The sequence below is a fragment of the Acipenser ruthenus genome, chromosome 13 (genome assembly GCF_902713425.1).
Source record: "Acipenser ruthenus chromosome 13, fAciRut3.2 maternal haplotype, whole genome shotgun sequence".
Classification (NCBI taxonomy): domain Eukaryota; kingdom Metazoa; phylum Chordata; class Actinopteri; order Acipenseriformes; family Acipenseridae; genus Acipenser; species Acipenser ruthenus.
The window spans coordinates 18,532,535-18,555,010 of NC_081201.1; the positions used below are offsets into that span (position 1 = coordinate 18,532,535).

At 42.6% G+C, this 22,476-nt stretch overlaps 1 protein-coding gene across 1 annotated transcript in view; it reads left to right on the plus strand.

Moving 5' to 3' along the window:
• The window catches only part of LOC117417630 (cGMP-dependent protein kinase 2), a 70,371-nt gene that overhangs the window by 19,114 nt on the left and 28,781 nt on the right, over nucleotides 1-22,476 (plus strand). The window contains exons 9-10 of the mRNA XM_059035279.1: nucleotides 8,925-8,993; nucleotides 13,162-13,260. Of these exons, the coding sequence (XP_058891262.1) occupies nucleotides 8,925-8,993; nucleotides 13,162-13,260 (168 nt within the window). The remainder of the gene's footprint in view (nucleotides 1-8,924; nucleotides 8,994-13,161; nucleotides 13,261-22,476) is intronic.

Here is a 22,476-nt window from a genome sequence, read left to right on the forward strand (position 1 = left end):
TGTTGTTTATGATTATTAGCTCTGGGAGATCCTGTTGTTTATGATTATTAGCTCTGGGAGATCCTGTTGTTCATGATTATTAGATCTGGGAGATCCTGTTCATGATTATTAGATCTGGGAGATCCTGAAATGGTTGAATCGATTGTATGGAAATGTGCCGTTCTCCTCCTAATGACGCCATTTGAATCTATGTACACTTTTTATTATTATTATTATTATTATTTATTTCTTAGCAGACGCCCTTATCCAGGGCGACTTACAATTGTTACAAGATAACACATTATTTTTACATACAATTACATTATTATTTTCTTTTAAACAAGTTATAAATATAAATACATTTATTAATATATTCATGTTGTTGTTAATAATCAATCAGATAGCTAGCCTAATATAAATAAAGTATTCATTAAGAGATTTCACTAAAGTATTCATGTTTTTAAAAATTGTAATATCCTAATAATAATAGCTTTGTATGTATTAGAAGTCTGTGTATATGTGTATAATGTATCTAAAATGTGGTCCTAATTAGGAATGTTTGTTTTCTTATACAAAAATAAATAGCAAACCAAAAACTCCCTCTAAGATATTCAATCAAAATGGAGGGATCTACTTTCCATTGCATATAAATATAATGTTTAATAAATAATCAGCCTTCCAGTGAAAATGAATGGATATTAAACACAAAAAAGTAAGTTCTACCTGATGGTAAGAGCTGACATGGGAAATTGTCAGGTAAGGCCTGACCTGACAATTTCCCATCTTTTTCGGAATTGTCAGCCCTTACCATCAAGTAAAACATAGTTTTCTGTTTAATATATACAGTGCCGTGAAAAAGTAGTTGCCCCCTGTCTGATTTTCTGCATTTTTGCACATTTTTCACATTGTATTTGGTTAGATTTTTTTGTGGGTTGTATTAGTATATAGAGGGAGTCTGTGAGAAAAAATGACACCAGAGTTTGGTGCTTCTTTCATTTGTTTGGTGTGCAAGGTAATCAAACATGCAATCTTCAGGTGTGAAAAAGTTATTGTCCCCCTGTGCAATGTGCCCCGCCCCTGTGTGTATTATTATGTTATATGTTGTATGTTGTGTGTGTTAATGTTGGTGTATAGATATGGCTGCACGGGATATAAATGGGTGTGTGTAGCACAAGTTATTTAAAATGTATCATTGTATTTAGGCACGGGGATTGCCCTTCACTTCACATGCATTTAAAGTATTTAATAATATGTGAGCACGGGGTTGCACAGATTTAGTTCACCTGCTGGGATTCAAGTGAATAATTAATTGGTAATTGAATCCCAGCACAATTGTATATATAGATGCACGTTTCATTCACTCGGAGTTGGGTGTGTTCGGTGAGTGGAGAACGGGTGTGGAGAAGGAGGAAAAGTAAACTAAAATAATAATTGTTAGCGTTTAGACTCACCGTGTTTGTTTGTCTGTTCATCCACTGTTTGTCTAGTGTTAACTCGTTTTGTTTGTCTATTTATTTTGGCCTCAAGTGCCGTGTCCTGTTTTCTGTTTAAACCTTTTATTTTACAATAAAACACTGAGCACCGCAGCGTCTCAGTTTCAAACCGAGTACTGCCTGTCTGTGTGTGATTCTTTCTGGCCTGACGTCATCCCTGCAGCTAGCCTGTCACACCCCCCTAGTTAACTCAACCCAATTAAAGGGATAATTAGGGTCAGCTGTTTGAGTACTTTGGTTAACAACCAGGCCTGATTTGGGCCAGCCCTGCCCAATATAAATCGGACTAACTTTGGCCCTTACCATCAGAGTTAAGTTGTCAGCACACAGGTTCTAGAGGCACATCATGCCACGAACAAAAGAAAGACCCCCGGGAAAAAGTTGTTGATGCCTATCAGTCTAGAAAGGGTTACAAAGCCATTTCTAAGGCTCTGGGGCTCCACTGAACCACAGTCAGAGCCATATTGTCCAAATGGAGAAAGTTTGGGACAGTAGTGAATCTTCCCAGGGGTGGCCGTCCTGCCAGAATCTCTCTAAGAGCAAGGCTTAAAATTGTCCAGGAAGTCACAAAGAACCCTAGAACAACATCCAGGGATCTGCAGGCCTCTCTCGCCCCCACTAAGGTCAGTGTTCATGACTCAACCATCAGAAAGACACTGGGCAAAAATTGGATTCATGGCAGAGTAGCAAGGCAGAAACCATTGCTCACTAAGAAGAACATGAATGCTCGTCTCAAGTTTTCCAAAAAGCACCTGGATGATCCTCAAGAGTTCTGGAACAATGTTCTATGGACAGATCAAAAGTGGAACTTTTTGGCCGACATGGGCCCCGTTATGTCTGGCAAAAACCAAACACTGCATGCCACTGTAAGAACCTCATACCAACGGTCAAGCATGGTGGTGGTAGTGTTATGGTTTGGGGATGCTTTGCTGCATCAGGACCTGGACGTCTTGCCATCATTGAAGGAACCATGAATTCTGTTCTGTATCAGAGAATTCTGCAGGAGAATGTCAGGCCATCCGTCCGTGAGCTGAAGCTGAAGCGCAGCTGGGTCATGCAGGTAGGCTGTGTGGTCCAGTGGTTAAAGAAAAGGGCTTGTAACCAGAAAGTCCCCGGTTCAAATCCCACCTCAGCCACTGACTCATTGTGTGACCCTGAGCAAGTCACTTAACCTCCTTGTGCCCCATCTTTCAGGTGAGACATAATTGTAAGTGACTCTGCAGCTGATGCATAGTTCACACACCCTAGTCTCTGTAAGTCGCCTTGGATAAAGGGGTCTGCTAAATAAACAAATAATAATAATAATACAGCAAGACAATGATCTGAAACACACAATGGTTGAAGAACAAGAAATTTAAAGTTTTGGAATGGCCTAGTCAAAGTCCAGACCTAAACCCCATTGAGATGTTGTGGCAGGACCTGAAACGAGCAGTTCATGCTCGAAAACCCACAAATGTCACTGAGTTGAAGGATTTCTGCATGGAGGAGTGGGCCAAAATTCCTCCACGGCGCTGTGAGAGATTAATCAATAACTACAGGAAGTGTTTGGTTGCAGTTATTGCTGCTAAAGGTGGCGTAACCAGTTATTGAGTCTAAGGGGGCGATTACTTTTTCATACGGGGGCATTGGGTGTTGCATAACTTTCTTTAATAAATAAATGAAATATGTCTCATTTTTTGTGTTATTTGTTCACTCAGGGTTCCTTTTATCAAATATTAGGTTTTGGTTGAAGATCTGATAACATTCAGTGTAAAAAATATGCAAAAATGCAGAAATTCAGACAGGGGGCAAATACTTTTTCACAGCACTGTATATTAGGGGTTTTCATCATAACATTTTCTATTGATCGATTAATCACACCTGTTTGCTCGTGGTATGAAATTTTATTGAAAGACAATTACAAGTAATTTAAAGTATTAACATAATGCTATTCACAAGTAATTTGACAGTTTGAAAATATTTGCCACTAAGATGTTACAATAAACATGTAGGACTGCCGTGAAAGGAAAGCAACGATGTGCAAATGTTGCAAGTTGCAGTCTTTTTTTCTTCATTCTGAGATATTGTGAAATATGTATACCTTCCAGTTGCCCTTTGTCAAGGTCTTTAGAAACACCAAAGATATTATTTATTACCAAGATACTCCAATCTGCTGATTCTCCATGGGGACTTCCGTCGCGCTGCACGCAAAGGGTTATGGGATATAATGAACGCTCAGGATATGTTTTTCTAGTGAGAGTCAATGGAGTGGTGTTGGATTGAGTGGTGAAGTCTGTTTTACTCTTGCCCAGGGTGTCTTGATAAAAAACATTATCCATGTTAATGTAGACATACTGTGACTGAGCACAGTAGCAGAGGTAGCGCATGCGCAGAGATTAGGGTTTCACAGCAGATGCAATTGTAAAACGTATTTATTGGATTTATTGGTATTAGAAAATTAAATAAGATAATTGTGAATTCTGGAATCAATCAAGCTCATTGGTTGTTGAATTTCACATAATATTTAATTACGGTAATAGTATAGTTTGCATTAGTACAGCAAAATATAATGCTTATCACCATACTACTGAAGTAGCTAATTTATTTTACTACATGTAAATATGATACTGCAATCACAAAACGTTTTTACACAGTACTAGAAAACATGTGATCTTAACTGCTCATGCACAGATAAAGTACGGTGTTCATTAAAGTTCATTTTAATTATCAATCACTTTATATCATCATTCACCAGGTTACTATATTTCTTGCGTGGACCCTGAGCAACAGTGAAACAGACTTAAAAAGGTTTTTACATTTTTAAAGACTGAGAAAATCATCCCATCTGACCCCTCTGTATAGGACAATAGCCCCAGAGCTCTCATTATATCCCATGATCCATTGCACACCACGTGACGGATGTAAGGCCAGAGTTGAGTATCTTGGTAATATAGAATATCTTTGTAGGTCCACTCCGCCATTTTTCAAGATTTCTTCTTCGTGCACTGTTTTTTGATACTGCGTTCAGGTAGACAACATTTATCAATCAATAATTTTTTCATCAATCAAAGCCCACAGGTGTGATTAATCATGACTTGATTAAACCCCCTAATATATATATATATATATATATATATATATATATATATATATATATATATATATTAGTGGTGCAATCTGCATCCTAATTTCATATTTGATTATCGTATAGGCATTTAACTAACGTTTTATTTTTCAAAATAAAGAACAAACATTAGTTTTTTGTTTTTTTTTTAACAGAAGATCCAATAACTAAAAACACTGTTGTGCATAATAGTTATACACTTCTAATTATAAAAAGGATAACAACTGAAAAGAATATGCGTGCGTCAGCATCAGATGTCCCTTTAACATTGTAATAATAATAAAACAGCAGTCATTTCTATCTGAACTATGGTTGTTCATTACTGTTAACATTTTATGTCCAAAGCAAAGCAAAACATTTGAATTAATCTCCCAAATCCTGACTAATTTAACTATCATACTAAATTCAGCTTCTTTTTATATAATATTACCATATAATCCAAACACAACATGATTTGAAACAAAATAAGGTAACTCGGTAGATTTAATAGATTTAAAACAAACAAAAAAAAACGTTTTTTGTTTGTTTTAAAAAAGGTGTTGGTACTATCTGAATACGAGACAGGCTAAGCCTGTTCCCTCGTCATCAAAACCAAATCACAATCCAAAAGTCGAATTCCAAATACCTGTTTCAGTGTTCGTTTACCAGTAAACCAAATAACAAATAACAAATAATTTCCACCAGTCACCCGTCACCTGTCACCCGTCACCAACCACCAACCACCAACCACCAACCACCAACCACCAACCACCAACCACCAACCAAACTCCTCGCATTCTCCCTCGTCCAACACTCACAAAAAACAGAGTTTTTAAATGCCAATCAATTACATCATTGAGGACAATTGACAAAACATTAAATTGAATTATTAATTAATTAATTTCTACTCTGATGCATTATGAGCATCAAGAATTTACTCAAAGCCTCCACTAGTGTTTTCTACTATTATAACAACCTTGACTTGAATAAAGAAGGAAAAACAAGTACTGTTGATTTGATGGACAACAACACCTGTGCCTTCTGCCAGATGATGTTTCTCTGTACTTGTTGATTATGCTTTGGATACCAGACCTTGAAAATCGAGTGATGCAAGCTATTTCACTCAATATTTTTCCTTCTTTATGCAAGTCAAGGTTGTTATAATAGTAGAAAATACTACTGGAGGCTTTGAGTAAATTATTGATGCTCATAATGCATCAGAGCAGAAGAATGCAATGTCTAAGACTTTTGCACAGCAGTCTATATATATATATTAAAACAAAAGAAAGTCTGTTTGGGCTTACACTCACTTCTCAAATCGATCCACCAACCTTGATTTATAGATTGAAGTCCAAAAGATCAGTTGGTCGCACACTCAAAATCTGGACAGAAAAAGATTGCCTTCATTTTATTAGTTAAAACATGTTTTACTAAACCGAGCAAACAAAAAGGTAGAACTACGGGTTTCAACACAACAGGTCTTCATCAGGTACACAGTAATGTACATTGATGCATGGGGGGAAAAGCATACGTGTACTGTATTGAGAAAGAAACAGCAGGATTATAATAAATTAAGCTGTGTTACCTGTATGGGATTTATTGAAAGATAAATACATATTGATAAGGGTATTTAACTATGTTTATAGTCATATTTTTAATACAAATGTATTGTTTTTAAAGTTCAACACTGTATTGGTCTAATATTTAACTTACATGGGATAATGGTATAACCTAAAAGGGAGGAACCTGGTACAGGTATATAAAGGCAGCTTTGTGTCTTAGTGGGGGTTAACGTTTGAGAGCTGTGAGAGGAGGGCATCCTAGGCTGTGGCTGTAGTGAGCCAATGTTATTTAAAACAGCAAAACCCTCTTTGCCAACTGACCTGGAAGTTGATGGTCCAGTTTGTGTATTTTTTTTATTATGTTTTTTTATTGTTTTGTTTTGTTTTCTTCGGTAAATAGTTTCACAAGTGTTAAGTGTTGAATTCCTGTTTTCCTGGTGATTGGAGAAATAAAAGATTGCAATTTTTTAGAATTCCTTGCTGCTGATTTGCCTGCTGTTTTCCGCACCCTTTACACCCGCCACCACTCTTACCTTAGCATGAACGATCACAATACTACAGTGGTATATTTAAGAAGTTTCGGTCTGGTTTTTGTGCTGCACATAGCACCGAGATGGCTCTTGTCAGAGTTGTGAACGATCTGTATGATCGGCTTCAGTATTAATTCTTCTTCATCTAAGTGCTGCCTTTGATACTGTAGACCATTCCATCCTACTGAATCATCTTGAAAACACAGTTGGACTGGCCTTGTCCTAACCTGGTTCAAATCTTATCTTTCTGACAGGTTATAGTTCATCTCTATTGGGGAGTTGCCTGTGGTGTTGCACAGGACTCCATTCTAGGTCCCTTGCTGTTTTCATTATATATGCTACTGTTAGGTGACGTTATCTGCAGACACAAAGTGAACTTCCATTGCTATGCTGATGATACCCAGCTATATTTGTCCTTAAAGCCAGGAATTTTTTCTGCCTGGGTGTATTAGCTACTTGCCTTACAGGCATCAAGCATTGGATGTCATAGAATTTTCTAATGTTGAATTCAGATGAAACAGAGGTTATGCTAACGGGATCACAGAACCAACTAAAAGGTGGAATTACATGAGCTTGACCCTTGCAATCTCTCATCAAAACTTAAACTAAAATTAAGAGTTTGGGGTCATCTTTGATCCTGATCTATCATTTGAGACTCATATTAGGGAAGTTACTAAAGTATCTTTTTACCATTTGAGAAATATAACCAGACCAATTATTTCCATATCTGATGCCGAGAGATTAAAGGGGCGTTCACCAGCGGGAATGCCAGCGGGAACATAAAACTCTTTTGACAGAACTGAAGACACTGACAATATAAATATTTTTTTATAACCTAATTGTAACCCCCACACCACCACAATCACCCCCCCTCCTTTTTTATTAATTTTGTTAAAAACTGTTCAAATATAATATATGTACACCAAAATAAAACGTTTTGCTTTATCTTTTAAAAGTTTGTCTGCAGTTAATTTATCCAAAAAAAATGCTTACGTTATAGTAGCAGGTGCATAATTATTTTCAATGTGGAGTTTAGCACAAAAAATATATATTATCTCATTTATGTAATTATGTATATTTAATATTCACTCGGTCATCCCATTTGTACACCCACAGACCTTCATGCTGCAGTTTTTTTATTAATATCTCGGTAACTATTAATTGTTGTATTATACAACGCCGGGAAATCTGAAATTAAAGCTAACAGCTTTTCCTCCATTTTATTTTTTTATTTCTTCCTCGCAAAGGAACCGCCTACTTTTCCCTGATAGGCTGTTTTTAGGTTACGTCACGACGCGGCACGGCAAAAGTTGAAAATATTTTATCTCTTGCGCTCCGCTCTACGGTGCCGCGTCCCTCTGCCGCTGCATGTAACCGCCTTCATTGAAAACCATTGCTAGTGCCGCGCCGCGTCTGGTGTGAACGTCCCTTAATGCATGCCTTTGTTTCATCTAGAATTGATTATTGTAATGCATTTTTTTCTGGTGTCCCAAAATGTGTGGTATCCCTCTTGCAGCTTGTTCAGAATACCGCAGCTAGAATTCTGACTAAAACCAGAAAGAGTGAACATATTACCCCTGTTTTGGCCTCTTTACACTGGCTCCCTGTGCAGTATATAATTGATTTTAAGATTTTGCTGTTAACTTACAAGGCTCTGAATGGATTAGCATCTAGTTATTTGCAGGAGTTACTGACCCTATATCTTCCAAACCTCACTCTAAGATCACATGATGCAGGGCTGCTGGTTATTCCTAGGGTCAACAAAAGCAACGCGGGAGGTAGGGCTTTTTCTTGTAGAGCTGCTAAATTATGGAATGCTCTGCCTTAATTTGTCAGGGAAGTTGGGACCGTTACAGTTTTCAATGAGGTTCTTCCCATTTGCACTTCAGATGGCTCAATGAGGTTCTTCCCATTAGCCCTTCAGATGGCTCAATGAGGTTCTTACCATTAACACTTGAGATGGCTCAGTGAGGTTCTTCCCATTAGCACTTGAGATGGATCAATGAGGTTCTTCCCATTAGCACTTGAGATGGATCAATGAGGTTCTTCCCATTAGCACTTGAGATGGCTCAATGAGGTTTTTCCCATTAGCACTTGAGATGGATCAATGAGGTTCTTCCCATTAGCACTTGAGATGGCTCAATGAGGTTTTTCCCATTAGCACTTGAGATGGATCAATGAGGTTCTTCTGTTACCCTTTCTCTTTGGAAGCACTTGAGTTGGCTCAGGCTGGCCAGTCCCCATACCCAGTACTAACCAGTCCCATTTCCCATTGCAGTGAGGATGTTCGTTCAGCTAACATCATTGCAAATGAGAACGATACGCAGTGCCTCGTTGTTGACAGAGAGTAAGTATATAACCCTGTTCTCTTCTTATTTCTCCTTTGGGGTGGATGCAATGCACAGGGTTTAGATTATTGTGTATCTGTCAATCAGTCAAGAAACTTTAATGTCCATTTAACACTATAGGCTATAATCTCAAGGCTATTATTCCAAATTGTCATTAACCCAATTTGTTCTGTAAGTAAAAAAACAAAAATTACAATTCTAAAATACATTTTTTTTTTAAAAACTGGGACTGTTAAAAACCTATAATTTAAATGTTTGAGTTATTTATTCCTGGTTTGGTAACTTTATTAGGTGTTTTTTTTTTCCTCCCTGGAATGAGCTAATGACGAGTAAAGCGCTTTGAGAATTTAATGCAGTGTTCATAAAATACCTTTTTTTATCTTTAAAAGCATACATTCTCTTTCACTTGTCATGCAATGTAATATTAATATTTTACAGTCTCCTTTCTTTAACCCTTTTAGGACCAAGTGTTTTTTAGTAGGAAGCCCCACCCCCCACCCCCCAGGACCAGGCATTTTTTGGCTGTAGTTGACTCTCTTATAAAAATTGACTAAAAATCTATTTTTTTCCAGTAGCATCTTGGAAATGGTGGAAATGGGGAACATAACGTACTTCAGAAACCATACACACTTTTCGCCTGTTTTTCAACACAATAGTTGTTTTTTTTTGTTAAGTATTTTTTATTATGTAGTCTGCTTAGAGCGTTATTCTATGACCCGAGGGACCTTACAATACTTTCTGAAAGTTTTAATTGATGTCAACTAATGGAAAGAAAAAATCGTGGTTAAATTGAGAAGCATTCAAGTTTTCTTTCGGGCCTTTGTTCAGGAAATGCCATTTCAATCTCCAGTTCCTCAGCGATTTCTCGCGCATCAGTTTGTGCAGATGAAAATCCATTCTCCCTGTAGTTCTGAAGAAATGTTCGCACTGCTTCTATCTCGTTTCTGAGGGTATCCATGGCTATGTTGGGGCTCTGAAGCAGCTTGTTGTGAGATTTATTTGGTACAATATATCGTACCAAATAACAACACTCAAAATGAAACGAGATGAACCAATCTCCTTCGCCAGGCTCACGAATCCAGATGCTGTATCGCTATCTTTTTTCTGAACTTCTTTTAATTGGTAGCGAAGCACTTTTACACTTTCAACCCAACACTCCCATCTAGTGGAGGAGAGCTGTTTTACAGTAAACTGGGTAACATGCTCTTTCAAGACTGACCAGCGTTGAACAGAAGTAAATATAGCGTAGACACGCTGCAGAACACCAAACAAAGTCACGGTTAACACTGATGATTTGCGCCAGAAGGTTGTGACTATCACAAGGCCTTTTATAAGGCCTTTTTGTTAATCTCCAAGACTCTTCGCTTTACACCTTGCTGCTTTCCCTTCATGTTGCTACCATTATCGTAGGACTGTCCTCTGCAGTCTGCGATGTTGACTTCCAGGTTCTCAAGATGACAGATATTGATGTGCCGACTGATAACACGCAAGTGACAGTCCGCAGTGTTACTGATAGCTGCTCCGTGTGGCTGATATCTGGAGTGCAGTCCATTATAACAGCAAAATATCTGGCATTTTTTATCCTCTTCACTATAGCTTTGAGAGTATGGTCTGCAATCAGTGCAATAAGTTTGCTTTGAATATCTTTACTGAGATAGCAATTTCTTTCTTAATACGTGTCACGTGCTCACTCATAACATGATTGAACTTTGCAAGTAATTCAATCTGACCAAGAAAGTTTCCATTGTGTGGATCATGCAGATTCATTGTATGTCCACGAAAAACCAGATTCCATTCTGCCAGGTGACAAACAATGATTACAAGTCCAGTCAGAACAGATTTTTAGTACTTTTGTTCCAGCTAAATTGATTCCATGTTGGCGTGATCAATAGTAGTTCTAGTGCTCATTCCTACCTGTAGGGTGCGCCATGTTCCCATGTTGGGTGCGTGTGGCTTTGAATGTTAATGTTCTTTAAGAGTATGTGAAAGGCGCTGCCAGGCCTTGAAAATACTGCTATCACGTTAGCTGAAGAGTGCAAAGCAAAAGCAAAACACTGCATCCAAAAGAGAATATATAAGCCACCTACCGAATCATTTTTTCACTGTTCTTCACATGCATGGAGTAGTTCTCTTTCGTAAAACGGCGTGCAGCCGCTGCCGCATCGCTCTGTGGAAATTCCATTTCCATAATCTGCTTCGGACCTCTTTTTACAATTTTACTTCGTTGATCAATGCTTATATGATCTGGCCAAAGCGACAGGTCATTAGATAACATGCTGATATCTGCTGTGCTAGCCACAGCATGATGTGAGACAGGGCCCTCCTGGGTTTCCACATCATCTGCAGGTGTTTCAGCCCATGGTCCAGTAACATCCTTCAGCAGCTGCAGCTGACAACCTTCTACTACTGGCACCCTCGTTATCGCCTGCCGCTTGCTGTGATGCAGAGAATGATGTTAGTTTAGGGTAAGTTACCACACACTTTGCTTTTTCTTGTGAGTGTTTTCAGCGCCACTGGGATAATTCCGCTTTGTTTCTTTTTCACGCTCCTACACTTTGGTAATTAAAGCATAAGCAACGGGCCGCACTAGAAGATGAGTTAATCTACTCGTTATGTATGGAGGTTGTTTTTTAGACTGTACAATTAAATGCACTGTGAAACTGAATAGTATTCTATTACAAAAATAATCTATGAACCTAAAAACCGGTCTATGTGGTCACGTGTAAAAAGGGTATACCTTATTTTATTTATTTTTTATTTGTTAACCTTAAACACATTTACAATTTCCAGCATACCGCCCTCTGTTTTTTCGTAATAGTCTTGTCAGGTCACGTGGCTGTCAGTATTAGTAATTTTTCCCCCTAATAGTCATGTTTGTTGTGCACTAGTCGGCAGCACTCGACACCGGCAGAGTCCCTCCCTGGTCCGAACTTGTCGAAAAGCGATATGCACTGTGCTTTGGCTTTCCCTAGTCACCAGTGACACGTAACTGTCACCTTTGTTGTCTTGTCATGTTTTGAATTTGTGCATATTGTTAATAAAATGTAAACAAAAATAAAAACTGTCGCTGCCTCTGGGCCCCATGCGATTGCATGGGTTGCATGTCCCTAACGCCGCCACTGGTAGTGTCCATTATTGCTTATAAAGACCCTGAGAATAAACGTGTATTATGTCATTGCAATCGCTCAGATAAAACAATGTCTTGTAATTTTCCCAAACATCAATATTTTTCAACAAAACTTTCAGGAATTATTGTAAGGTCCCTCAGATCATAGAATAACATGTTTTTATCTCCAAGCAGAATGCATAATAAAAAAATACTTCGAGTCCAGGCTATTCCACTGCCGATCGTGGACGAGAGTTCAGTTGGCCGAGCGCCGCCTGGGTGGGGAGGGCTTAGGTTGGCCAAGGTGTCCTCGGCTCACTGTGCACCAGCAACCCCTGTAGACTGGCCGGGCACTTCAGTATGATCATGTTAACACGATCCCGGTCCTTAAGGGGTTAATTTCACATTATGCTCAACTCTCCTCTCCCCCTGTCTAAATGTGTTTTCACGGTCAAGGAAATTGGTCCTTGTGACAGGATGTAAGTGGTGTTGGGAATAATGTCCAAACAGTTAAATTGCAGTTTCCAAACGTCCGTGTTAATGAAATATTAAACAATAACAACACCCTGATACCAGCAATGGTATGGGTGAAGTGAACACAGCGGATTACAGTCCCAATAATAATAATAATGCAGTACAACAATTGTAATCCCCAAACCGGGGATGGTGGTGCTTGTCTGTGCTGTGCAGTGAGTGTAGTGCTCAGGGTGTTGTGCTGGCTCCGTGGCTGCAGCTCCCATCTCCTAGTCCTCTGTAATACACAAAACAAACAAAAACACAGCAATCCGTGGCATTCATAACTAAAGCATAAGGGGCCATACTCACGTACTAGGACCGTTTCGGACAGTTCAGGCTTTCAACTCGCACCCCAATGCATTCTGGTAAGTGTAGTCCTGCTGGGAAGGGTGTCTAAAATGTACCAAAAGCCATTGCGATATGAGCTGAAAAGGAAATGGAGTCCTATGGAAACCCTAAATAGTGTTCCAGGAATGTCAGGAGTCCCAGGATCTGCCAAGGAAATGGAAGCCACTCCGTCCTGCTCATTTTCCTCTTGTTTGCAGCACCTTCAACCAGATGGTGGGGACGTATGAAGAGCTGCAGACCTACCTGAAGGAGTACGTAGAGCAGCTGTCCCGCAGCGACGAGGAGAGGAACGTTGTGTGAGTATCCAAGGCTCGTGCAAGCCAGTCAAGCCATGCTCAACCAAAGAGGGGCTTAAATTAGGGGCTTAATGTGACAGAGAGGCTCTACCCACCACATTGTAAAGCTAATTCGGTCTACTTCAAGAACAGGCTTGTTGTGGTAGCTGCTGGTGGTACAGTGATACGATAGCCTCTTCTTAACAACATTTTATGACTGGGTAAGAAGTGACTAAGAGTACTTTAACACATACCTATCAACAAATGAATGGTTTATGGTGCTTACAAAATATGCTGAAAATCTCTTCAGATATATAAAAATGAATTTAATGAGCAAGCTGTATTCATTCATTTGGGGTTGGGTTTTTTCCTCCATTTAACCCCAATCAAATTAAATAGCTTGGAATCCCTGACTAGCCCCCTCTTCAAAAATAGGCTCATTATCTGAGGTGTGGATCCCCACATGTGATCTATGCACTACCAATGCACAATGACTGGGTGAACAATGGGTTTCTAAAAAAGGTGACGGTCAAGACAGGTTCCACATTCCATTTTCATTACTGTGTTAAATGTATTACTGTACATCAATGCAGGCTGTTAAAATCACTCCAAGGTCATTCTCAGCAGAGTACTCGGATAGCCATAACACCAGAGAAGCTTTTGATGAGGATAAAATAATCATCTGCAAATCTCCACGAGAGAATAATTGCTGGTTCCCAGTGTGATGATCCCCCAAGCTCTTTAATTAGTGTGGATTAAGAGCAGCTGAAGAAGCAGCTCTTCCATCCACTTTACTGCACAGCTCAGGCAGCATGTTTCATATAATGGGATTTTGTACTTTGGGCTGCAAATGATTAAGAAGCGTAACTCCTTAAATTCCGGTGCTTGACTAGAACCAAACAAACACCACAAAATGGCATCAATCCAAAATTGTTTACAAAACTTCTAAGCAAGGGTTTTACAGGACAGGCTAGAGGTGGTGGAATCTACTCAGCTGATCTAAACAGTGGCTTACCTAAATATCTTTTAGATCATTTAAAAAAGGGGGCAAGCTTATGAAAACAGTGCAGGTTGGTCACTTTATTTTGATAAAATAAATAGTGTTCTGTTTCATGGATTTAAACAAATGTCTTAGTTGCCCAAGGTTCATCAAAAAAGAAAAAAACACATAGCACATGTGTAATATAGCATAAACAACTTTGCTGCTTCTGTTGCTTCTTTATTTTAAACTACAGTAAAGACATGAGTACTATACTGCAGCCTATGCACAGCACTGGGAAAAATAAGCTTGTATACTGTATATATATACCTGATCCTATGGCGTTGCTATTGTAAAAAAAGGGTAGTTACATAAATAGAAGAGATGGAAGGATTTTAATGGAAGGATAGCTGGTTTATGTGATTAAACTGTCTGCATACAAGGAGCGATGTGCAAAACTCAGCATGTTCCTATACAACTACATATACAGAGACACACACATTTTATTTATTTTTTTTAAACCTAGTTTGATTCTCATAATGTCAGATTCACCACACAAGTAAAGAAAACAAATGCTTCCAGGTAATGTTAGCAAATTTGTTCTCTTTCAATTCGAAGACGACCAACAACCAATACTTTTGGGATATGCCTGCCACTGGTCAGGTATTTACTGAGCATTTTATGTCAAAGCTGCCGATAGGCCCCTCTGGGGAGTGATGTCCTCGGTCCCGCCTGCTGAGGGATTAAGTAGTCACTCTGGGGAGATCACATTCTCTTTTGCTTCTCACAATCAGGTAGGTAAGGTAGATATAACTAACCTCTCCAGTTGAGTGATTGTTTTCTTTTTAAAGAGCTCTCATTTCCAGTTTTCTGATAGTTCCACTGCAAATTATTGCTGGAAGTCGGCTTGCCACTTCCCAGAATCAGAAACTCGGCTTCTGAGGACTGAGCTGAAACACTGCGCATCTGCGCTCCATTTAACACTAAAAGCCCCGCGGCAGCCATTTTGGTGGTTTCTGGTTTTAAAATGTAATTTTCTCTGGTCGTGTAACACATATGGGACTGTGCGTTCATGTACCTTTCTGTCCGTATGTATTAAATATTCTCACAAAGCATGAAACGCGGGAGTGCAGAAATAAAGGAGATATATTACCTAAAAGCCTCCGGAGCAGTCACATTGATGGCCACATAGAAAACAATTGTATTGTGATTATACAGAACAGTATTCTACTTTATTATTTTTATTTACTAGTCTGCAATGAGCTTCGTTGTAGTTAGATTAGTCTCTACTCTCTGCCTGAGTGAATGACTGACAGTCAATTAGCATCGGAACTAGTGAAAATAAATACCAGAGACCGTGGACTTTTACAATGCAAGAAAATATGGAGTTGATGTTTTGGATCAGATGGCACGGAAGTATTCCGTGAAAGCTGGCTCCCGACGGTGTTCTGTTCAGGTGTTTTACAATGCATTGGACCTAGCAGCCATCAACTCCTGGGTACTGGGTACTAGATTAATTATATCCGACTGTGGGGCTTCTAGGTATGAGTATATCTCCGGTCCTTCTAGTGTTAAAAATAAATAAATAAAAATAATAATTCTTCAACAGCCTACATCACTCAGCAGCTGTAGTCTGCTTTCTAACCTACAGCATCTGCTGTCTAACCTACAGCATCTGCTGTCTGTCTTTTTTCCTCTGCTTTTTGCAGCTAAAAAAATAAATAACAAAGAGAGAAAAGAGAGACGCTTCCTCCACCGGGGCCCGGCTCTGCCCCACCTACTGTCGAGTCAACGCCGCTGTGCTGACCTTGCCCGCCCTATCGGAGTGCGCGGCCTAAAAAAAAACTGTACTGCTGTGTGTGAGTGTGTGTGTTGTATTTTGTGTGTGTCTTGTTTTTTGAATAAATAAATAAAAATACAATGTGTGCTTCCTCCTCTGGGTCTGATTGGCCCACTGTAGGGTAGACTTACATACATTGACCACCCCAAAAAAAAAAAATCTCTCTTACTGTCTCTTTTTTTTCTGTGTACTGTCTGAAGGCTGTGCTCCAGGCCGTTGTAAGCTATGCTCTGCTCCGGTTGTGTAACTGCACGCGGTCCAGGCTTATACTGTCTGTAGGCAGTACTCCACACCGCTGCAAGCTGCATGCTGCATCAGTTGTGTGATTGCACGCAGTCCAGATTAGACACCCAGCCCAGTAACCCCGGTGCTTCGCCCTTGGTACTTGGTGCCTTCAGTGCTCTCGGTGCCTTGGTGCTTCGGCGCTGTCTATGTCTCGGTGCCTCAGAGCCTCGGTGTCTTGGTGCCTCGGTGCCTCGGCGCCTTCAGTGCTTAGACGCTCCCTGCATCGGTGACTTCAGTGCACTCGGTGCCCTTGGTGCATCGGCACCCTAGAGCCTCAACGCCTCAGTGCTTCGGTGCTCCAGAGCCTCGGCGCCTCAAAGCCTCGGTGCTTCGACACCCTTGATGCTCCAGAGCCTCGGTGCCTCAGTGTCTTGCCTCCTTCAGTGCACAGGCACTCTCTGCATTGATACCCTCGGTGCCTTTGGTGCTTCGGTGCCTCAGAGCCTTGGTGCTTCGGCACCCTCAGTGCTCCTGAGCCTCAGTGCCTTGGTGTTTCGGCGCCTTCTGGTGCTCCAGAGCCTCGGTGCCTCGCCTGCTTCGGTACACAGGCACTTCCTGCATCGATACCCTTGGTGTCCTTGGTGCTTTGGTGCCTCAGAGCCTTGGTGTTTTGGCACCCTCAGTGCTCCAGAGCCCCGGTGCCTTGGTGTCTCGCCTCCTTCGGTACACAGGCACTCCCTGCATCGATACCCTCGGTGCCCTTGGTGCTTCAGTGCCTCAGAGCCTTGGTGCTTCGGCACCCTCAGTGCTCCAGAGCCTCGGTGTCTTGGTGCTTCGGCACCTTCGGTGCACAGGCACTCCCTGCATTGATTTCCTCAGTGCTTCGATGCAGAGCTTTTGTACCTCGATGCTTCGCTGCCTTCGGTGCCCCAGAGCCTTGACGCCTCGGTGCTTCACCGCCATTCGGTGCTTAGACGCTCCTGCATCGATATCTTCAGTGCTTCGACACCTCAGAGCCTCGGTACCTCGGTGCTTTTTGGCCCCTCAACGCTCTGGACCTCGAAGCAGCGGTGCTTAGGCACCCCTAGTGCAGACACTCCGGGCGGCGCAATGTCCAAGTTCCACCCTTGCACGTCCTGTGGAGGGATGCTTCCCCCACAGGACAAAAACACCTTCTGTACATCAAGTGCTTGGGGATGCAGCATGCCTCCTCCACCGTAGACGATGAGACATTCTGTTTGATCTGCGCAGCATCCCAGGCTCGGACCCTGCACAAGAGGCTTGCAGAGTTCACAGGCTTCCTCAGCCAGCCCATCCTCCCCCCTCCTCCACCTGCCTTCCAGCCTGTCACAGAATATACCCTGTGCAGAGGCTGCAGTCCACTGAACCTGCAGCCGCTCACGGTCTCCTTCGTGGAGCAGTAAGCGGGCAAGGCACAGCAGGCAGGCCAAGGATATCTCGGACCTGAAGAGCCAGGTGGCCCAGGTCCTTGAGTATCTGGTCAGGCAGCAGGCTCTTCACCCTGTGCCTGCCCCAGCTCCGCCACTGTCACCTGTCCTGATACCAACCCCACCCTCTCCAGCGGTCACAGATATCTCAGAGCGAGACGAGGCGATGAGCAAGGAGGACCAGAACGCAATTTTGATCGCGGCTTCCTGGGAGGGGGACGCATTGGAGCAGCAGGAGCAGCAGGAGGAAGTGACCCAGGAGATGGGCCCCAGCTCTGAGGTGGCCTCAGAGAGGGGTGTTACCCGTCCATCAAGCTCGGTTTGAGCACTCATGGAGCGAGCCTCCAATTTCCTCAAGGCAGCACCTGAACAGCACCGTTCTGTTTTCAGACTAGCACAAGCTTCGACCCCGCAGCATTTTCCGGTGTTCCCAGATTTTCTGGAGGAGGTACAATCTTCCTGGCACCAACCGGCCTCAGTGCCGAGTGTTTCCAAACACACAGCCCCGCTGGCCAACTTGGAAGGTGCGGGGGCGCTGGGACTAGCGCAATTCCCACTGGTGGATTCCACTATAGCAGCCCTGGTGCGAGCCCCTCCAGTAGGAGGGTTGTTCAAGGACCCTGTATGTCCTAATGGCCAATGCAGGATCACGGAGACCCACCTCAAGAAACACGGCAGGTCTTCTATCGGCCTACCTGGAAGGCATCTTATGATCTGCGAGCAAGCCCTTGGTAGAAGCCCGGCGGGTCTTGTGGTGCGCAGACAGCTTTGGCCATCACAGGATGCAGACAAGTTGGCCTTGTTGGACGCTCGCCCGTAACCACGGTAACCCGGACAGTCCCAATCCCCACTTTGCCACATGGATCGCCTGCATGCTTCCGCGGCAGCTAATACCCGGGGCCACCACAAGGATGGGGGAACGCCGGACATGGGGCCCCAACACATCAGCACCCTAGGAGACAGTTCCCACAGAACTGCTCTAAACAGCCTCCAAGACAGGCTCCACCACAGCCTCAGCAGCCCCAACCTCAGACCCACCCATTCTTACAACACCAACTGCAATACTGGTGCAATTGCACCTCAGACTCTTGGGTGCTCGCCACCGTACTCACCAGTTACACGCTGCAGTTCCTCACAGGCCCTGCTCCCTTTCGAGGGATCACGGTTACATCCGTGAGCGACCCTCTCCCAGTCTTGGCCCTCAGGCAAGAAGTGAAAACATTACTTCTCAAGCAAGCCATCTGCCTTGTAGAACACACCACTCAAGAAGATGGGTTCTACTTGAGATACTTTCTGGTGCCAAAAAAGGATGGGGGCCTTCGCTCCATCCTAGACCTGAGACACCTCAACGGGTTCTTGAGGGAGAGGAGGTTCCAGATGGTCACACATCGCCACATCCTCCAGTCTGTCTGGCTGGGCGACTGGTTTACCACTGTAGACTTAAAGGACACATATTTTCATGTCCGTATTTGTCCCGAGCACAGTAAATATCTCCACTTTGTCTTTCAGGGAAGCATCTTCGAGTTTTCCGTGCTGCCATTCGGCCTCTCCTTAGCCCCCTGCACATTCTCAAAGTACGTGGATGCCATCCTAGGTTGCCGAGGATGAAGGTGTTGAACTATCTAGACAAATAGTTGATCTGCTCCCAGTCACAGGAAGGAGCAGTGGCCCACACAGTGATTGTGACAGAGCATCTGGTGAGTGTCTCACCCTCAACAATGCCAAAAGCCAATTAATACCGATGTAAAGTACGGTTTACTTGGGTCTCCGGCTGGATTCCCTTACAATGCAAGCCTTCCTGTCGGACAACAGAGTGGCCACCATTCACAACTGTCTAGCCCTGTTTCAACAGGGATCCACAGTACAATTGGTGTTTTGTCAGAAACTATTGAATCTGATGGCCACAACTATGGTTACGCCACATGCGCCCGATCTGAGCGTGGCTCAGTGCCTTCCGGCTACACCCTAAACGCGACAGACACTGTCAGCTGACGGTGTCTCGCATATGCTGGGAAGCCCTATTCTGGCAGAGGCAAGCCTCTCACCTACGCGAAGATGTAAGGATGGGAGTGATCCACAGCCGTCAGGTGGTGACGACAGACGCATTCAACTTTGTTGGGGTGCAGTCTGGGCAGGCAGAGGAGTCCGTGGGTGCTGGTTGGGTCAATGGACATCCCTGCACATAAATGCGCTGAAACTGCGAGCGATTCACCTCGCTCTCCAGCATTTCCTCCTAGTGCTCCAGAGGAGACATGTCCTTGTCCACACGCATGACAACCGCCAGGGAGGACTTTGGTCCCTGGGGTTGCACCGCATAGCCTTTTGGCTATTGACTTAGGCAAAGAGGAACTTGCTATCCCTCAGGGCTGTTCGTCTTCCTGGAGTGATGAATTGGGCAGCGGACCTCCTCTTGAGGGAAGGTCCCCATCTGTCAGAATGGCGACTCCACCCTCAGGTGGTAGAGCACATTTGGGAACAGTTCGAGAGGGCCCGAGTCGAATTCTTTGCCACGGCAGAGATGACTCACTGCCCCCATGGTTCTCCCTCCTCCGCTGTGGCGGTCTATTAGGCGTCAATGCCCTAGCCCACGAATGACCCAGGACGCGCTTGTACGCATTCCCATCAATACCGTTGCTCCCGGCCTTCCCAGAGAAAGTTCAGAGAGAAGAGGTGACAGTTCTCCTGGTGCCCCCCAGATGGCCCAGGCTCATGGATCTCCTCAGTCAGGCGAGAGGCATGCTCTGTCACCCAGAACCGGGCAGACTCCAACTGTGGGTCTGGTGCCTGAACGGGAGTCTGTCTGCCTTAGGGCTCTTAGACGCAGATGTCAGTACACTGCAGAAGGGTAGTGCCCCCTCTACAAGGTTGTTATATGCCTATAAGTGGAGGTATTGCCAAAATTGGTGTATGGCCAGAGGTTATGACCCCATTTATTGCTCTATAGCAACCATTTTACAGTTTCTGCAAGACTTGCTAGAGGAGGGTAGGTCCCCCTCTATGCTGAAAGTGTACCTAGCAGCCATATCTGCATGCCTTGTCCCCATACACCCATGTCCCTGGGCACTCTTATACTAGCGACCCATTTTTTGAAGGGTGTTCAGTGGTTACGTCTTCCTAGAAAGGACGTCCGTGATATTGGAGGCTCTCACTAAGGCCCCATTTGAACCTATACATTCCATAGAGTTGAAATATCTCTCTATGAAGACAGCCTTTTTGTTAGCCATCACCTCCACTAAGTGGGTTAGTGAGCTACAGGCTCTGTCAGTGCATAGCTCCTGTATGCGTGTATGGGATGATGGAAACGGTATTGTTACGCACAAACCCCGCTTTCCCCCCTAAGGTGGTTACAGCTTTCCACTTGAATCAATCAGTGGAACTAGGCTTTCCATCCCCCTCCTTTTTTCGTCAGAGGAAATCCCTCTGCCCGGTTTGGGCATTGAGCTGTCATATGGATAGGATGAGCGCACTGTGTCAGTCTGACCATGGTGAAAGGACCATGGTGAAAGGACCATGGTCTGTCATGGTGAAAGGACCCTGGGTCAAGCCCTCTCGAAGCAGCGACTGTCCCACTGGATTGTGGACACAGTTTTGACTACGTATACTAATGTCGGCCTATTTGTACTGCAGCTAGCTGGGCTACTCCGCATACATTCACCAGGTTCTACCGACTCAATGTGGTAGATTCCTCTCTGCCTTCATTAGGCACAAGGGTCCTTGGAGTTGCACGCTCACACCACAAACATTAGTCTGGTGGTAGCGAGACGTCCCTCATCTGCTGTCCACTCACGCTTCCTCGCGACGGCTTTGATATACTTTCACAAAAGTATTGGTTGTTGGTCATCTTCGAATTGAAATGAAATGATAGGTTACAGATGTAACCCCAGTTCCCTGAAATAGAAGATGACCAACAAATCCTGCTATCGACAGCTCTGACATAAAATGCTCAGTAAATACCTGACTTGAGGCAGGCATATCCCAAAAGTATTTTTGTTTGTCGTCTTCTCTTTCAGGGAACCAGGGTTACATCCGTACCGTATGGTTTCGTTATATTAATGCATTTGGTGGCACTTTTTTTATGAAAGTAAACATTCTTGAATTAACATAAATGTTTCAATAAATGTTTCAATATATATATATATATATATTATTTTATAGGAAAACTACATAATTTGTTAATATACAAATTACAATAGGTGTATTTTTATACTCACGTTTGTTCTGGGCACCCACCATAAATTTAAAAACTTGGTGCAAATACTGTCTAGATATTTTTATTTTTTTTCTAAACTCAGTGACTTAAACTAGTGTTTGTTATGCTGCTCAAGTATGAATTTGATAAATTACAATCATTTTTTATGCTTTATTTATTCAGCTAATAAATCACAATCATCGTGATAATTTACAGATGATAATCGATTGCTGAAAATGTCATTATCGTCCAACCGTAATTTTACATCTTCAGCCCCAAACCCATGAAATCTCAAAAAGCATATTCATCAATATAATATATACATTGTTATCCACATAACTACATAAATCAAAGTCTAATCAGTATTTCTTCCCTATTCTGTAACCATAATTTGGGAAACAATCACTAAACATGAGACTATATTGTCACTCGATTTCATAAGACCTCCAAGCTACATAACACAAATAGCAAACAAGGTACAACTTGGCAACATCTTTGAATTTGAGTAAACTGTATTCATAGTTTCAGTAATATCTGCTGCTGCTGCTATCAGCAG